A 19,607-nucleotide genomic window follows, 5' to 3' on the forward strand; every position below is an offset into this window, starting at 1 on the left:
TTCTGAATCACACAAGGGGTCAAAATGGAGGAACTGAGGCAAATCGATGTGCTGGAAGATGGAAGGACTACAAACAAGAAACAAAGAACTGTGACAAGGTGGCAGGTCTTGAAAAAATTCGGGCAATGTTAATTAATGGCGAGGAAGCAGAAAGTGCTGGCTGCCAAGGAAGGGGATTTGGAAGTCTTGATTCATTCTTGGAAATATGGGACTACCAAAAAAAAAAAAAAGTGAAGGAGTTTTTAAATGAAGCTCATGCGTGGATACTGAGGCTGCCACACGGTCTGGATTGGTTAGTGTCTATGTCAGCATGCAAATGCGGTGCTTTTCCTTACCTCCAGATGCTCTAAAATATAGGGTGGATTTGTCATGCCAAGCCTCAGCATTGCTCCCTCAGGAATCACTTCAACCAGTTTCCACAGAAGTGTGGGAAGATTGGTGCCAATATCTCTGCCATAAGCCCCCGTGTCTTCACTGGTCAGCCATATCTCACAAACACCCTCTGTGAATCAAAGGAGATAATTAACAAATCCGTGGCAGAGCTGTTTCCTTCATCATACAGCTGCTCACTCTTTTTAATGCAGTATTTCTCAACACTATTATTCAGGCAGTCTGGGTATTCAATTGCAGAGAAAAAGCAGCTTATCCCACAGTGCCAGTGGGTTATTAAGTTCATTTTATGAACACCGGAGAGTTACAACAATGCTGCAAATGATCAGTGTGTCCTATGAAGTGATTAACATTCGCAGCCAATCAGTTCAACTGTGCTTACCCCAAAGCACTTTGATCAAGACGAAAGCCTCAGTCCCACCTCAGAGAATACCTATTTTATTGAACAGTCTAAGCCCTGGGACCGAAACAGTCACTCCACAGAATAAGTGCTATAAGCAGTTAACTGATTAATCAGTATGGCACCAACCTAAGGAAAAACGTCAAGTGTAGTTAAGGTTTAACTCACATATTAAAGGTACCCATTTTCCCCATAGCAACTATTCTAGTCTGTCTTCGTTATTCAATTAAAAATAGTGTTCATTTTATTGCTGCATCCAAAAAACTTGGTTGCTGCCCGCACTGAGTGTTTGTGTTGGAAAACCTGTTTACTGACAGCTTGCATTCTATTTTCCATAAATCAGACTTCAGAAAAATGTATATGTATTTTTGTCATTGTTGTTATGAAGAATTCTGACTTCAAATATCATAGCCTGCAATGATATTGCTTCAAAAATCAAGAGGAAATACTTTGGGATTTCCCTCATGTTATTTAAAATGAATAAAACAGAGTTAGCAAGGGCCACTCAGGCTTTCATGGCACACAGAACTTTTCTGAATCCATATTCAGTGACATGATCAGCCTGTTTTAAAAGGCCAAATGATTAACAAGGCTAAAACAAACAATGAAGTGAGCCTGTGAAATTTGCTCACGCTCAAGTGGTTTGTGGCTCCTGAAGAACACACACACACAGGCACACAAACTGATGACTTTAGCCTGAACCAAAGTATAAGTTTCTAGAAAGTGTCTTAAAATTATAATTTTAAATTATCTTTAGTTGACAGAACAGAAGCGTTTCAAGAATACATTAAAAATTCCTAGCCAAGAGAGGCAACAAATAAAACACAGGCTTTTATGTGAATGTGGACTTAAAGCTCACAGAACAAAAAAACACAAAATAAAGATCTTCACTCCTCTTAATATGTTCCAAGAGGTAGAGAAAAACACAGCATAAAGATTTCCAATCACTATTTTCACCTTTAACATAAGAAATATAATTACTTTATTAGAAAAACTAAACCACATAAAAACATTTTCACTTTTTCCTGCCTGTCTTTTTGAGACATACACATCCTCTTCCACACCCACACAACATGGAAAATATAAGGATAGAAATAAGATTGTAGTTTCCCTAAGGAATCGATAACTTAGCATTGAGAAGAGAATACACAGAAAAAAAAGCTCACTTAAAAAGATTTTTTTAAAATAAAAAGCTCAATACATTAAAAAGCTGAAGATATTTTTAGCATCTGAAAATCAGTAGTATTATGGATATGTGGGTTTTCATAGTTTAAATTAAATACCTAGTTCTAGAAATAATAAACCTTTACTTAATCTTAATCATTTAATAAAAAGCTTTATCCTCCAAAGAAATAGTCTGGCATGTCCGTAGGCTATTTTTAGAGGCATATCATTTTGTAAATATTCTCTGTATATGGAATAAATCCTTTTCTATTTAAAATGTGGACTGAAATTAGTGGTATCATCTTTAATATCATACCTGCCATCGGACACTGGACTCATACAATCTTTTTTTTAAAAAAAAAATCTTATCACAAAATCCACTTCAGGAAAAGAGATTGCTAAGTAACAACATAAACAGATTTTAAAACATTCTGAAAGAGGTTATAAAAACAGGACATTATCCATGATTTTCCAGTTATTGGCATTTGAACAACACAATATGAATATTTTAAAATGAACAGAATAATTTTAATTTATAATTTTTCCATCCAAATGGTTCCATGTTATGCCTTATGTAGAGAGAGCGGGTTCCTGGAACAGTGCCTTGCTGTTGCTAGATGAATGTAGAAGGGGAAAAATCGCTATGAATAGGAATGGAAATAACATCCACGCAGAAACAGCAGCCAGCTCTTAAAGCTGCATAGGTGGGGACCAATAGCCCCCTGGTGGGCTGAAACTTCAAATTAAATCACATAAAGAGGAAGCAGCTGTAACACTAAATCAGCAACAACAGGAATAATGGTCTTGATGTCTCCAAGATCAAGGCTGCTAAAATACTCTGTATAATAGCAACCTGGTTTAAAACACAATGGAATGAAAGAGCATGTGCAAAATGTGAAACTCTTGGACTTTAGGAGAATTTTCCCTTGCCAATTCAATTCAAAAATGTGTCAAAGATGATCTTTGAGAAAGTTCAGCTTTTGTCAGGGTGTATTTCAAGCATTAATCCTAATGAGAATGGACCCCCTCAAATAGGGTATAGAAGTTGTTTCATAGAAAAAGTGATGCTAAATGTGGAATCCCCATACCTGACATCCTTTTCCCTGGAAAGTCTACTGATTACTCATAGCATGGGCAGTTCCTGCCAGGCCACGCTTGCTGTTAAGTCACCAGAGCACCTGAGGGCGTCAGTAGCCACTCATGGACACACATTGGGACACACGCGCATATCTCCACACTTAATTGGCCAGACGTCCATAAATCAGCTTAATTCCTTAAGGACTTCAGTTATGAGCTATATTTCTTTGCACATTGAGTACTCAATTCAATTTGGCCCTTACCTACTGTGTGTCCTGCTGCTCTTCCAGCTCACCACAGGTATGGATTCACTATTAAACTTGCTATTACTTAACAGCTGGCAAGGGGGCACTGACTAACGTCTGGGACACTTCACATCCATCCCTGTTGGTGGTGGGGATACAATGGGACCGTCTTCAAGAACACAGCCTTAGACCAAAATGAAGGGCCTGCTGGGCTGGCTTAAAATGGACACAATGTCAGCCACAGTAAGACAGTCCCAGTCTGCACTGTAACTTGGAATTGGATTAATAGATGTCAGGAAAATAAACACATGAAAATGAAAAAGAGATGCAGCCAGAAGAACTAAGATAAGAGAAGATTTAATGGATATTCATTAAAACTCCCATGCCTGTAAAAATAAATATATGCAAAAAAAAGAAAGTGGTGGGGTAGAAAAGTGGGAGATAAAAATTAGGGTTTTTTAAGGCATCCAAGGGAAGATTGTACTTATTTCAAAAATTGTTTATCTACCTGACTTTTGTTCGTTTTCCCAAAAATTGTTCAGTCTACCCAACTTTTTAAATGAACATTATGTTCATCAGATCGTCCACCATCCTTTTGATGCATTAATTTTGGTAAAAGGAAAAGCAAATATTGGGAAGAATGAATGCACTATACAGGAAAAAAGCCTTAAGCTTGGTTATTAGATTCCATTTTCCTCTTACCCAAGCAATTACAGAGCAGCCTATATAGTTGAAACACAAAGCCATTTTTCCCTGAATAAACAGCGGCCCCAACAGCTAGATTCCCATCTCTGCTCCACAGCAATTTGAGATGACAGGAGACAGAAAAAGTAGAAGACATAAAGGTTTGATAGTAAAGGAGGATAATGTTCTCAATAAAACAGTCTCATCACAAAGAAAATCCTCTTTGAAAAATCAAAGTTTGTCAAAATTCAATTTCAAAAGATGATGACTCATATAACTTTATGTATGAGCATCATTGTAATAAATTAAAATACGGGTGAAGACTGATTTCATCTGGTCAGAGAAGTGGCTTTTCTCTAGTAGTTCCTGCTTTATCACTGAGGAAAATTTCCACAATCGGTAGTCTCTAAAAATAAGGACTACAAACATACAAAGACTATAAATAATGATTACGGGGATCAACAGTTAGAGAGCACTGGAGGGCAGGGAAACCTACATCAACTACACAGAATTTAAAACTTCTTGGAAAATCTGCTAACTCTACCTCACAGTACCCAGTGTGTACTCTCCCATCTCCATCTTTTTTTTTTTTTTTTTTTTTTTCTGAGACAGTGTTTCACTCTGTCACCCAAGCTGGAGTGAAGTGGCACGATCTCGGCTCACCATAACCTCTACCTCCCGGGTTCAAGTGATTCTCCTACCTCAGCCTCCTGAGTAGCTGGGATTACAGGCGTGCACCAGCAGGCCTGGCTAAGTTTTGTATTTTTAGTAGAGACGGGGTTTTGCCATGTCCGCCAGGCTGGTCTCCAACTTCTGACCTCAGGTGATCTGCCCACCTCAGCCTCCCAAAGCGCTGGGATTACAGGCATGAGCCACCACGCCCGGCCCCTCACCCTGCCTTTTGTTTTCTGTTCCCACCCTCTGCTTCTTCCTCTCAATTCTATCCTCTCCACCATCTGATTCCAGCTTTCATTCTCCCACTAAGGAATACAGATTAAACATATATTAATTGTTTATGTAATAGGCATTAAATTATCCACTTTTACTTCCTGCTGTTTAAAGAGTCACAGTGCATATTAATTAGATTTTTAGGGGTTCTTTCTTCTTAAAAAGTAATCTTAGAAAATTCAGAAATTAGGCCAGGTGGCGTGGCTCACACCTGTAATTCCGGCACTTTGGGAGGCTGAGGTGGGCAGATCAGGAGGTCAGGAGATCGAGACCATCCTGGCTAACATGATGAAACTTCATCTCTACTAAAAGTACAAAAAATTAGCCAGGCGTGGTGGTGGGTGCCTGTAGTCCCAGCTACTCGGGAGGCTGAGACAGGAGAATCGCTTGAACTCAGGAGGTGGAGGTTGCAGTGAGCTGAGTTTGCACCACTGCACTCCAGCCTGGGCAATGGAACAAGACTCCGTCTCAAAAAAAAAATATTTAGAAATTAATATGATCCTTTGCTTAAGCACTGGAAAGGTCCTGGATGTTTCTTCAATGGGGATGCTCCTAAACAATAAGATATATATCCCATCACTACAAAAAATATAAAAATTAGCTGGGCATGGTGGCACATGCCCATAGTCCTAGCTACTTGGGAGGCTGAGGCGGGAGGATAGCTTGAGCCCCAGAAGTGAGGTTGCAATGAGCCGATATTGTGCTAGGCAACAGAGTGAGACTCCATCTCAAAAAAAAAAAAAATTCCCCCTTTAGCTTGGGGGTAATGTTCCAGACCTGCCCTCCCTCTGGGTGCAGGAAACAGGGACAGTACTGGACCCTATATATACTATGTTTGTTTCATCTGATAAGAAGACGGCTACTGAATGACTCGTGGCTGGGTAGTGCACGCAGCAGATACGCTGGACAAAGGATGAGGCATGTTCTGGAAGGAATGGAGTAGACAGTGCAAGATGTCATCTCACTACGTAGAAAAGCATGCACCTGACAACCTATGAGTAACTTATTTCTGAAATTTTCCATTTAGCATTTTTGACTATGAAACTGCAGAAAATGAAACCTTGGGTAAGGGCAGTCAGTGGTATATACAAACTGATGCCTATTTAGCCTATTCATTTAATAGTAAATTACACAATATAACCCCTTTAGTCCCTTCTGATCTTATTATTGGACAGAAATAGGTTTTATGTTTTTCTTTTAGATAAAGGACTTAATATTATGAAAGACAGAGATAATTATTAGCTAACTCCTAATGATATGTTAATACCACTTCTGCATACTTAAAGAAATGTATTAGTGATCGAAGTGTTTTTTATTCTATAATTTAAAAATTTTAAACAATGGTAAATTTACAGAAAAGTTTAAAGACTAAGTACAACGAACACCTGTACCTCCTCTGTCTGGACTCAGTGACATTTGGCCACATTTGTGAGCATTCTCTCTCCATATACAAACACATGTATATTTCCCTCTGAGGCATTTCAGAATTGCAGACATTGTGGATCTTCACCTCCAAATACATCCACATGTATCTTCTAAATCAGGAACACTGTAATCACAATGCCATTACTGCGCTTAGCAGACCTAACCTTGGGCAACACTTTCACTCTAGCCTAGTTCCCTGAGCAAGTCACTGTAGCAACGGCCCCTATGCTTTAAGCACATGCTGTTTCCTCTACCTAAAATGACTTCTACCCTTTTTTGCATAAGAAATACCTCTTTGAGGCCAAGTGCTCATGCCTGTCATCCCAGCACTTTGGAAGGCCGAGGTAGGCAGATCACTTGAGGTCAGGAGTTCAAGACCAGCTTGACCAATATGGTGAAACCTTGTCTCTACTAAAAATACAAAAATTAGCCATGCACAGTGTTGCAGTAAGCTGAGATCGCGCCAGTGCACTCCAGCTTGGGAGACAGCGTGAGACTGTGTCTCAAAAAAAAATACCTCTTCATGAAACTTTTGTGACAACTGAGACGAATTTACATGCTCTTCTCCTATGCTTCCAATCCTCTTGTACATAATTCTGTTAATACAGTGTGTTATATTTACTGGTTTGTTGAGCTGGGCGCGATGGCTCACGCCTGTAATCCCAGCACTTTGAGAGGCTGAGGCAGGCAGATCACCTGAGGTTGGGAGTTCAAGACCAGCCTGATGAACATGGAGAAACCCCGTCTCTGGGCGTGGTGGCATATGCCTGTAATCCCAGCTACTAGAGAGGCTGAGGCAAGAAAATCCCTTGAACCCAGGAGATGGAAGTTGCAGTGAGACAAGATCACACCATTGCACTTCAGTCTGGGCAACAAGAGCGAAACTCCGTCTCAAAAGAAATGAAAGTTATTGGTTTGTCTTCCCCAAGAGAACATAAGCATTTCCCAGGCAGAGCTGCAACAATCTAAAACACATATGTCTAGGACCTATCATGATGCTTAGCACACTGCAAGGCCTCAGTAAATTTTGGTTTAATCAATTAACGTTCAGTAAAAAAAAAAAAGAGAGATGCACAGATTAAGTATATTTCAGCTAACATGTGAAAAGCACCTCCTCCTACACAGACACATAAATATACATGCATACATAAAAACACACATATACAAACACACACACACACATACAGAGAGAGTGAACAAAAGTGGAGGAGGTTATGTATTAGGCAATGAGGAAATACCAAATATTCTACAGGCAATATGGAAATGCAGCTTGAATGTTGCAAAGTTTCCTGCATAGTCTCTTAACTGTAAGACAAGATTAGCAGTCTTGCTTACAGTTCCCTATTACCCTTCAACCACAGCTGGCCAGCACTGCAACTGAACACAAACCAGCTTTTTGCTTAGAAGTATGATTTTCTATTTAGTTACAAAGAAGTTCAGGCAGATCAATTGCCCAGAAAACAAATTTTAAAACTATTTTTTACTGCCTTGATAACAAGAGTTAACAAAGAGGTGGTATTTCCAGACCACACTGACATCTGTAATTATACCGATCATAGAAAAAAATCATTGGCATAAATTGATAATGCTGTTGCTAAATGAAAACAACTTGTTTGTTTCTTTCAAAAGGTCATAACCAGAAAGCATATTGTTTATTTTCATACTTCTTGCAGGAAACTGGAAATAATGGAAAGTTCAAAACAAACTAAACACCATAAAAAGATGATACACTTTCTGGAAACAAGGCATTTGACTCCCAGTCTCTAAAATCTGCAGTAAGCCTCAATGAAGCAGACTAAGTTTATCTTCTTAATACCACAGGATGTTACGCTCCATATATGGGCATTTTTAATACCCCTAGAGAGAAAGAGACGGCAGTGTCTCTGAACAGGTCTTCTTGTGTTTCAGCAGGATGTGGAGAGAGGTGTTATTCTGTCTTTAAAAATCACAACGGGTCAACTGCTAGCAGTCCAAACATTATGGAGACACGAAGGAGGAGGAAGAGGAAAGATCATTAGATGCCTGCAATGCAGTTCGTCGTTCTCAGAAAATATTAATTATCAGTTGATAATGGTGATAAAACTCCTCCAGATTTCAAGACTAACAAAGAGCTACAGAACAGTTTAGAGGGTAAAGAAAAATAAAAAAAGCAAAGAATTTTTCATTATTTCAGCCACTGAGCTCAATTACAGAATGAAGAACAAATAAGAGCTTAGATTTTAAAAGGACAGCATTATTATGACTAATGTTTTGGTCCTAAGGTCTTTCTCTATGGGCCAGGCATAGCAGCTCTTTCCTGCAATCCCAGCTCTTTGGGAGGCCAAGGCAGGAGGATTCCCTGAGGCAAGGTGTTCAAGATCAACCTGGGCAACAGAACAAGACCCTATCTCTACAAAATCTAAAAAAATTAGTCAGGCACGATAGTGTGCACCTGCAGTCCTAGTCCTAGCTATCTGGGAGGCTGAAGCAGGAGGATCACTAGAGTCCAGGAGTCAAGGTTACAGTGAGCTATGATTGCACCATTGCATTCGAGCCAGGGCAACAGAGTTAAGACCTTGCTTCTTTTTTTCAACTGCCCTTCACTCAAGGTACAGTGAAATAGAACTAAAATGCTATAATTAAAATTAGAAAATTTTGTCTTTAAAACTTATAAATTAATCTTTCAAGTACAGATGGTGCCCAACTTACAATGGCTCAACTTAGGATTTTTCAACTTGATGATGGTGTAAAAGCGATACACATTCAGTAGAAATCATATTTCAAGTAAACATACAAGCATTCTATTTTCCATTTTCAATACAGTATTCCACAAATTGCATGAGGTATTCAACATTATATTATAAAATAGGCTTTGTATTAGACGATTTTGCCCAACTATAGGCTAATATAAATGTTCTGAGCACATTTAAGGTAAGCTAGGCTAACCTATGACGTTCAGTAGGTTACATGTATTAAATGCCTTTTCTTTTCTCTTTTTTTTCTTTAAAGATAGGGTCTCACTCTGTCACCCAGGCTTCATTGCAGAGGTGTGAAAATGGCTCACTGCAGCCTTGACCTCCTGGACTCAAATGATCCTCCTACCTCAGCCTCCTGAGTAGCTGGGACTCTAAGCACATGACACCACGCCCGGGAAATTTTTGTATTTTTTGTAGAGACAGGGTTTCACCATGTTGCCCAGGCTGGTCTCAAACTCCTGGGTTCAAAAAATTCACCCTCCTCGGCCTCCCAAAATGCTGGGATTACAGGTGTGAGCCAATGTGCCTGGCCTTTAAATGCATTTTCAACTTATATTTTCAACTTACAATGGGTTTATTGGGATGTGACCCTATCGTAAGGGGAGGACCATCTGCATTTAAACAGCAAATAGAATTTTCTGTGTTCTATTATATGATTATATGTTCAGTTTGAAGGTATATCAGATAAATAGTTTAGGTGTCCTCACACAAATAAAACATCGTTCATTCATTCATTCATTGACTCCTAGCAAGTAATTGCTGAACGCCTGCTCTGTACCGGGCACTGTTCTAACCCTTAGAGATAAGGTCTCCACCCACATGAAAACTATTCAAGTGAAACAGACAATAAACTTAAGAGATACAGAACACGTTGTCAAGTAAAAATAAGTGCTAATAAAAAATTTAAAAGCAAGAAGAAAGGTATGAGTCATAAAGTGATTGGGAAAAGACACTTATTTTTGATACAGAATAGCTGAGGAAGACTTATAATGACACAAAACCTGAATGAATCAAGGTAGTAAGCCATGTAGATCAGCTATATAAAGGAAGAGCCCTTGAAGCAGAGTGGACATAAGTGCAAAGACACAGTATGAGTAGTCCTGCAGTTCCCAGGGAAACACAAAGAGGTCAGTATGGTTAGAATGAAGTGAGTGAGGGGCTTGTGGTGAGAAAGAATTATACAATGGGAGCCAGTGTTGATGCAATTTGTTAAAAGGGGCTGAAGCTCACAGGGCAGGGCTAAGAGAACAAAGATGACATGTTGATAAGCTATGCACTGTTATAGCCAATAAATATGCAATATGTATATTACACTTGCCAGGGAAAGCTCTCGGTAACTTCACTTTAAGATATTCTCTGACTTAACACTCACGAACACTGAATGCGGTTTCAAAATTCTCAAATCACTCTAGATATGCTGTATAAGAAGGGACAGGAAAAAAATAACAGATAATGTAACTGCCCAGTCTTTCTGAACAAAATTAGTTGCATTCAGTCTTTTTCAGAGGGGAAATTTACTATTAGAATTGAAGAAAATACTCAAAACTCATAAATGTAAACGGAAATAAATAAAAGGAACTCAGACTCCTAACAATGCATGCTTTTTCGTTGGTATCACCTAGGGGGAAAGAAAGTGGTGCCTGTCTTTTATCTCTTCTCTTCTTTCTTTCTTTCCATCCAGCAGAGCCTAAATGCTACTCCTGGGCCTCAGCTTCCCACTTAGCATTATTTAAATTGAAACCCAGCCAACAAACCCATTCCTGCCACAAACTCAGGGTCTTACAGTTTGAACCACTGCTTTGGCTTCAGGAGACAGGACAGCTAAGAATATGTGAAATAGAACCTTCTCTATGAGGCAGGAAAAGGGAAAGAAAAATAGGCTCACCCTCAAGAACCTGCTACCCACAAACATCGAAACTATCATTAAAAATACAATAATTTGGATCACTTTATTCTTTTGAACTACAGGTGAATATCCTCTATCTAAAATGCTTGGGATCAGAGGGATTTTGAATTTCAGATTTTTTTTCAAATTTTGGAAAATTTGTCTTATACTTATGAGCTAAGCATCCCTAATCTGAAAATCCAAAATCCAATATGCTCCAATGAGCATTTCCCTTGAGTGCCATGTTTGCACTCAAAAAGTTTTAGATTTCAGAGCATTTTGGATTTTGGATTTTTGGATTAGGGATACTCAAAGGGTTAGTTAAAATAGCCTCATGTGCCTTTTACAGGTCGGAGGTAAGAGATGAGAAGATAGTTATGTTCTCTAGTAACTAAAAAGTAAAAAGGAGTGTGCATGTGTGCACATGTGTGTGCACATATGCCCTGTTTCTACAGAATGAAAGGATAAAAGTGCAATTCTAGGACAAAGAAATATTGTTTAAACATTTTAAGAAGCAGCTAGTGATTCAGCCCTGAGGAAAGGAAGAACAGTCAGGATAGGAAGGTCTGATAGATATCCCAGTTATCAAGAATTTAATAATCCGCTACTTCTTCAACTTAAAGTTTCTGAGAACAAATCACTACAAACATTTGCAGGTAACACTAATAAAAAATAATTTTGGCCGGGCGCGGTGGCTCACGCCTATAATCCCAGCACTTTGGGAGGCCGCGGCGGGTGGATCACGAGGTCAAGAGATAGAGACCATCCTGGTCAACATGGTGAAACCCTGTCGCTACCAAAAAATGCAAAAGTTAGGTGGGCATGGTGGCGTTTGCCTGTAGTCCCAGCTACTCGGGAGGCTGAGGCAGGAGAATTGCTTGAACCCAAGAGGCAGAGGTTGAGGTGAACTGAGATCACGCCATCGCACTTCAGCCTGGGTAACAAGAGCGAAATTTCGTCTCAAAAAATAATAATAATAATTGTAATACAATTATAACATATATTTCAATAACCAGTTCTATAACTTGATCAAAACCATGCCAATCAAAATGGTAAGTACCAACATATCAGAGTCATACGGTTGACTCTCACCATATTGATGATAACGAACGATAATTAAAAAGACAGGCCGAGTGCAGTGGCTCATGCTTATAATGCCAGAGCTCTGGGAGGCGGAGGTGGGTGGATAACTTGAAGTCAGGAGTTCGAGACCGGCCTGGCCAACATGGTGAAACCCTGTCTCTACTAAAAATACAAAAATTAACTTGGCATGGTTGTGTGCACCTGTAATCCTAGCTACTTAGGAGGCTGGGCTGAGGCAGGAGAATCGTTTGAACTGGGAGGTGGAGGTTGCAGTGAGTAGAGATCAGGCCACTGCACTCCAGCTGGGCGACAAAGCAAGACTGTCACAAAAAGGACATATTGTGAGGGCTTCCACTTCTACTTATGAAGGATTAACTGTTACAGAAATTACTTACTGGTGTAAATAACTAGAAAAAATGACAAAATATATGAGACAAGAATCATCGGACAAGGAACAACAGCAGTGAAGGGATGTGATTCTTGAGAGAAACAAGGGAGATGAGCAATATGAGTTTCCATATTACTACCTGGAGGCATTTTCCAGGCCACCGTACAGACAGAGAGGAAAACAAACAGAGCTCAACGATCTTCCTAAGTTGAAGAGACAGAGGCTGAAGTTTAGAAGGTTGCAACTGATAGGATTAAAAATTACAGAGGAGAGGGCTGCACACAGAGACAGAGCTCCAAAAATCAGAAGAGGGCTCCCTTCAAGTCTCTGGCTGAGTACTGATGTGGGCTAAATTATTGACTATGGATATTTATTTATTTGGAGACAGAATCTCACTGTTTTGCACTACAAAATAGTGGGCTTGCACTTATAATCCTCCTGCCTTCTGCATCCTGGGATGACAGGCATGCCTCATTGTGCCTGGCTGGGCGTAGTTATGACCATGAGGAAAAAAAAATCAATCAATAGCAACACAGTCAGAAATGACAAAGCTGATGGAATTATCAGACAAGGACATTAAAGCAGCTATTTGCATGTGGTCTATGCGTTTAAAAAAATATGAGCATGACAAGAAAACAAACGAAGATATTTGAAAAGATCCTAGTGGAACTTCTAGAGATGAACTTGAAGACCTAGTAACTTAAACTATCCTAAATGAAACAAAGAGAAATAAAACATTCATAACAAAAATGAACAGAACAGAACAACACCAAGCAGACTAACACATGAGTAATTAGGTTTCCCTAAAATAAGGGCTACATTTTCCCAAATTTGACAAAAACTATAAACCACAGATTCAATAAATTCAATCAACATTCATCAGAATAAACAAAAGAAGCCACATCAAAGTACACAGACAAATTACTTTTTTTTTTTTTTTTCTATGAAAAAAACAAGGTAATAAGGAGAAAATCTTCAAAGCAACTGGGGGCTAGAAGCAATACTGTATACAAGAACAAAGAAAAGAGTGACAGACGACTTCTAATCAGAAACGATGCAAGCCAGAGTGTAGACAAAGCCTCAAAAGACTGAAAAACTGTCAACCTAGATTCTTGTTGACTTTTCAGGCAAAGCTCAGAGAACTCAATACCAGCAGACCTCCACTCCAAAGAATAAAGATCTTTAAACAGGACAGAAATAATACTAGATAAAAAAACAAAGTACCACCACATGATACCCAAAGAAAAGAATTGGACCAGAAATGGAAAATGGATGGGTATATATAAATATACTTTTTAATCATTTTTTTATTTCTTTAAAATACAATTGTTTAGCTGGGCATGGTGGCTCACACTTGTAATCCCGGCACTTTGGGAGGCCAAGGTGGGCAGATTACCTGAGGTCACCTAAGGTCGGGAGTTCGAGACCAGCCTAACCAACATGAAGAAACTCCATCTCTACTGAAAATACAAAATTAGCTGGGCATGGTGGCACATGCCTGTAATCCCAGCTACTTGGGAGGCTGAGGCAAAAGAATCACTTGAACCTGGGAGGCGGAGGTTGCAATGAGCCAAGATCCTGCCATTGCACTCCAGCCTGGGCAAAAATGATGAAACTCTGTGTCAAAAAACAACCAAAAAAAAACAAAACAAAAAAAAAATATATATATATATACACATACATATAATTGTTTAAATCAAAAACAGTAATATATTGTGGGGTTTAAACTTTACGGAACAAACTGACAATCGCACCAAGAATAGGAAGAAAGAGAAAATGGAAATACACAATTACAAGGTTCTTATACAATAAATGATGTAGTAAAATATTATTTGAAGGTAGATTGTGATAAGTTAAGAGTATATATTTAAACTGAGAGCAACCATCAATCAATCAAAATAGTAATTTTGGTAAATTCCATCTTTTTTGTACTTTATAAAACACTTAAAAGGAGCTAAACCAACAAGCGAAATCTATGTGTGTTAAACAGAAGTGGTCTTACAAGCTAATGAAGTACAATGATCATTATTAAATCCTGCTATGTGAGGCTAACATAGAGAGCTAGTATTCAGTATTTTAAAACAGTATGTTAGTTATCCTGTAGCTGAAGGGGAAAAACAGAATGTCATTTTAAAATAACTACCTTATGGGAAAAAAAAGTGATAATTTCTCATCGCCAGTAATTCAACTTTTCATAAAAAGGTAAAACATACTTGGTTGCCGGCACTGAGGAAAACAACAACCAGCTCTGTTGATTTCACCTTTTCTTTGCCCCAAAGCGCCAATTCAGCGCTCTCCAATTTGCACCCAGATATGATGTAAGATTTAAATAACTGTGCCCTAAAGTCTGCTAAGGATACTTCTCTCTGTCTTCAAGGCCTATCCCCATGGTTCACTAAAAATCGATCCCATTAGATAAGCCTTTTTTGGCACTATGGGTAACACAATGAATATGGGCGTAATTAATCAATGTATTTGAATAACAAACACAGATAATTTTTAAAAATAAGAATTATCCAGTTGGAAATGCCAAAAGTCTTTATGGACTGGGACAGAAAGGTTAACAGAGTTGCCCGAAGAAATACAATAAGCAGCAGCACAGCACGGTTTAGAATTAATCTCTTAATTTCCAAGAAGGAACTCCAACATAATTCTTTTGAATGCCAATGTAGTCACTCAAGGAGAAGACCTATAAAATGCTGCCTATAATTAGGATATGAGTAGTACGAACCAAAATCTCAAAAGCCAGCTTTAGTAGCATTAGCAATAAGAAATGATTGAAGAAAGCCAAAACAATGTGTAAATAACATGAGATGCATTAAGAGTAATAAAACCTGTACTACCCAACATAACCACAAGCCATATGCGGTTGCTGAGCACTTGAAATGCAGTTAGTTTGAACTAAGATGTGCTTTAAGTGTAAAAGTACACATCTGATTTCAACTAGTTTGTATGAAAAAATGAGTGTAAAGTATCTTATTACGATTTTAAAATAATTTTTAAACATCAGCTGGGCAAAGTGGTATGTGCCTGTAGTCCTAGTTACTTGCGAGGCTGAGGCAGGCAGATAGTCTCAACCCAGGAGCTCAAGGCTGCTGTGAGCTGTCACTGAGCCACTTTGCACTCCAGCCTGGGCAACAGAGAAAGGCTCCATCTTCCGCCCCCCGCCAAAAGAAATTGATTACAAATTGAAATTAGTATTTCAGATATAATGAATTAAAGTATCTGATTAAAATAAAGTTAACCTGTATCTTTTTGCTTTTTTAATGTGGCTACTAGAACATTTAAAATTAGACACATGGCTCATGAATTTCTACTTGGTAGAACTGTTATAAGGTATAGAACTGCCTACAATGAAGAACTGAAAGAATTAACGTGAATTTTAATTCATATAACAGAAGTATATTAATAAATTATACTTTCTCCTAATTAATCAAGAAACTGAAAATTCTTCACAGTTAAGCGATATGACTGATAGATATAAGATTTTGTACTTCATTTATGAATATTTCTTATTTGATTGTATTGCCATATTTTATTAAAATTCAAAAGATTATATAAAGTTAATAAATTAAAAAGTGGCATTCACAAATGCAACCATACAACAGTCATTTTGTGTATTATCTTTAAGTCATCTTGGACATAAACATTTTATACAGTTCACAATGTTTACAAAATAGAAAGAGACTATTGTATTTAAAACCATACTTCAAAGTTCTGAGTCCTTAATTCAATTAAAACAAATGTTTAGTAGTTTTTACTGCAAATAGCATTTCTATCTACAAATTGCCTCCAACTGTAAACCACTGTTTATCTTACAAGTTATAAATGAAGAAACAAACACAGAAAATAGGTAAGATATGTAATTTGCCAATTATTTACCAATACCTGAGTGGAATAGAAATCTTTTAAAAAGCTCCTCATTTCCAGGACTGACTTATACAACTTTTCTTGTTTAGGGAAAAATGAATTATCGTTACCAAAGCACTCATGTTAACTTGTTAAAAACACCATCTCTCAATCCCCCTCCATAAAACCATTACAGAGAAACTCTCCACCTTTGTCTCCTCTGCAGCCAACATATTACTGTGGCATTTACTTAAGGGATTTAAAAAGAAAATAGGGTACTTATAGTAATTGCACAGGCCCAAGCTCAGCCAAATACAGCAAAATCATTTTGTTATCTTTCATAAGTGTGCTAGTTAAGTTTTTAAAAGGCTTTATTACCTCTATTAAGGCTGCCAAATCTCTTCTAGGAAAAACCATTTTGATATTTCAAACTTGAGTTCACTTAAATATTCTACCCCAAAACTCTTGTGAAATACATTTTCATTCTGTATTCTCTAACTCCCCAGTTCTTTTTTTGTTATTTCCTGTGGCTTCAGTTGGTTATGGATTAAGCTGAGGTCCTAGAAAGGGTCTCTTTCATTCATTGTTTATTTTAAAGATCTCCAACAGTGACCGGTGGAGAGAAATTACTCAGTGAATGCAGCAGGAGGAAGACACAGACTGAAAAAAATGGAGACAAATATCTCTAACATACTATGTATATAATTTACTTCTAATTATGTTTTTTGTGTATTGCCTCTCCACCCCACCCCCCAATAGAATGAAAGCTACAGTAAGACTGAAATTTTCATCTGTTTTGTTCACCGAACTAACTCTTGTAACAGAACAGTGAATAGTGACTGAAGACATATAGGCATCTAATGGACATTTATTGACTGAACGAATAAATTAACAAGAAAACAGGAAGAAAGGGAAGCATGAAGGATTGGGGAAGGAGGAAAAAGAGGAGGGATATGGAGATGACAACATGAAATAAAGAAGGAGCCTACAGGTGCAGTTCTCAGATCTGCTTACAGAGCAGAGAACATGAGAACGTATTCAAGTATTCACAGTATTTCATATAGAAAACAAAACATAAATGCTCATTCCCATTAGAGCAGAAGGTACACAATCAGAAAATGCCTATATGTATTCAACAGAAAAAAACAGACTGTAAAAATAATAAATTCTTTGAGCTTCTGTTAATGTTTCCTACTAATTCATCATCTTTTATACATCCACACAAATGAAGAGTAGCCACCAAAATGGGAAGAAAAGGTTTCCTGAGAAATATAGAAAATTGAGATGATTCTATCCATTAACTTAATTCATTTTCCCTTTAAAATGACTAAAGAATGACATTAGTTCATTTTAATAGGAAAAAAAAGGAGAATCTTACTAGAGAATCCTTTGAAGACCATCAGTCTACACAGAAGTGCCCTGGCTATCTTTCAGTAGCACTGAGTCAAAGTTTCCTGATTTAAAGTGGCTACTGTTAGGATGCTTCTAAAAATTATCACCTATTTTTTAAGAACCATCAAATGAACACATTTCTCTTTAAATAAGAAGCCTCACCAAAAAAAGGTAATTTTTTTGTGCTGTATTTGCAATTAGAAACTTAAAGACCACCTCGTAAAACATGTCACGGTATTGCCATTGTCATCAGCAAATGGTTATTTATTAAGTAGTTGTCACCAAGCCCCATGTGAAGTTTCCCAAGGAATATATATATATATATATATAAGATGAGATAGCTGTGACACAGATTTTTTTAAAAATATACAGAAAGGTTTTAAGTTAAATAAATTTATAAGATAGGTCAGTATAACCACAAACAGAAAGATGTGAAGGTAAGATTGTCAGAAGGCATTAGAAAAGAATAATTATTCTATATTTTTGAGGTGTTGAACTTAGATAAAATAAAATACATTACATCTCTATTCATTATTATATATCTACACCAATACAAAGGAGAAGCTATGGAACAAGGTGCAGTGGTGTGAAGAAATCAACATAACATTTGTATCTGAGGAAAGAAAAAATCTGATGGCTGGAGAGCTGGCAACATTCTCTTCCACCAAGAGTGTGGGGAAGCTGGTCTGGTGTGCAGTGAGCAGAAGAGGAATCCGTACGCCCATAATCCTAGCACTTTGGGAGGCCAAGGTGGGAGGATCGTTGAACCAGGAGTTAGAGATCAGCCTGGGCAATGTAGCAAGATCCTGTTTCTACCTTTTAAAAAAGTCTAATTTTGGCCAGGCATGCTGACTCATATCCATAATCCCCACACTTTGGGAGGCCAAGGCAGGCGGATCATTTGAGGTCAGGAATTCAAGACCTGCCTGGCCAACATGGCAAAACCCTGTCTCTACTAAGAGTACAAAAATCAGCTGGGTGTGGTGGCAGGCATCTATAAGCCCAGCTAGTCACAAGGCTTGAGGCACAAGAATCTCTTAAAGGCAGAGGTTACAGTGAGCCAAGACTGCACCACAGTACTCCTGCCTGGGCAACAGAGTAAAACTGTGTCTCCAAAAAAAAAAAAAAAAAGTCTAATTTTGCACACCACACAGGGCAACTTTAATTGCTTACCAAAAAATGAGAAGAATGAGGAGGTAAGGATCTGGCTCCCAAACAAATATATTACAATTCAGCCTTAGAAAACTATGCCTATCATAATAATTTTCATTTAGAGAGGGCTAAACTTACAAGTTCATTATAAATTGCAAGGCTATTAAAAGTCATTAGTAATAAAAAATGATGAGAAACATTTGATGTAATAGAAAGTATATATAAAGTGGAATTAAATATAGTTCCTTTTTTTCTTTAAGACAAGGTCTCTCTCTCTCTTGCACAGGCTGGAGTACAGTGGCATGATCATAGCTCACTGTAGAGCCTTGACCTCCCAGGCTCAAGTATCCTCCTGTCTCAGCCTCTTGAGTATCTGGGACTATGGAGGCATCCCACTATGTCCAGCTAATTTTTTTCAGTTTTTGTAAAGATCAGGTATCACTATGTTGCCATGTCTGATCTTGACCTCCTGGACTCAAGTGTTCAGCCTCCCAAAGTGCTGGGATTACAGCATGAACCACCATGCCTACCCAGAACACTTTTTTTTTTTAATTAATGCAGTGACTTTATAATATGTCCTGAAGGTCAGAAAACAGACTACACAACTAAGAAAATGAGAAAGGGAAGTCCACAAATGAACATAGTGTGCAGAAATTGATCTTTCATTCCCTATTGGTCTACATGTTATTCATGGAAGTAACGTAAGTATTACCTGAGCAAGCTTCAGGTGCTGGACACCCACACTAAAAGCACAAAAATGAACAAAATATCCATCTAGCACTGTCTAGTG

General features: G+C 38.0%; 1 protein-coding gene across 7 annotated transcripts in view; it reads right to left on the bottom strand.

Annotated features, from left to right (window-relative positions):
* Positions 1–19,607, bottom strand: part of CDKAL1 (CDK5 regulatory subunit associated protein 1 like 1) — a 718,338-nt gene that overhangs the window by 290,486 nt on the left and 408,245 nt on the right. For all 7 annotated transcript variants that reach the window (XM_032247723.1, XM_032247719.1, XM_032247718.1 and 4 more), the window contains one exon: positions 336–502. In XM_032247723.1, the coding sequence (XP_032103614.1) occupies positions 336–502 (167 nt within the window). The remainder of the gene's footprint in view (positions 1–335; positions 503–19,607) is intronic.

Source organism: Sapajus apella, unplaced genomic scaffold, assembly GCF_009761245.1.
Source record: "Sapajus apella isolate SASKATOON/1434 unplaced genomic scaffold, GSC_monkey_1.0 scaffold63, whole genome shotgun sequence".
In the NCBI taxonomy this organism is placed as follows: domain Eukaryota; kingdom Metazoa; phylum Chordata; class Mammalia; order Primates; family Cebidae; genus Sapajus; species Sapajus apella.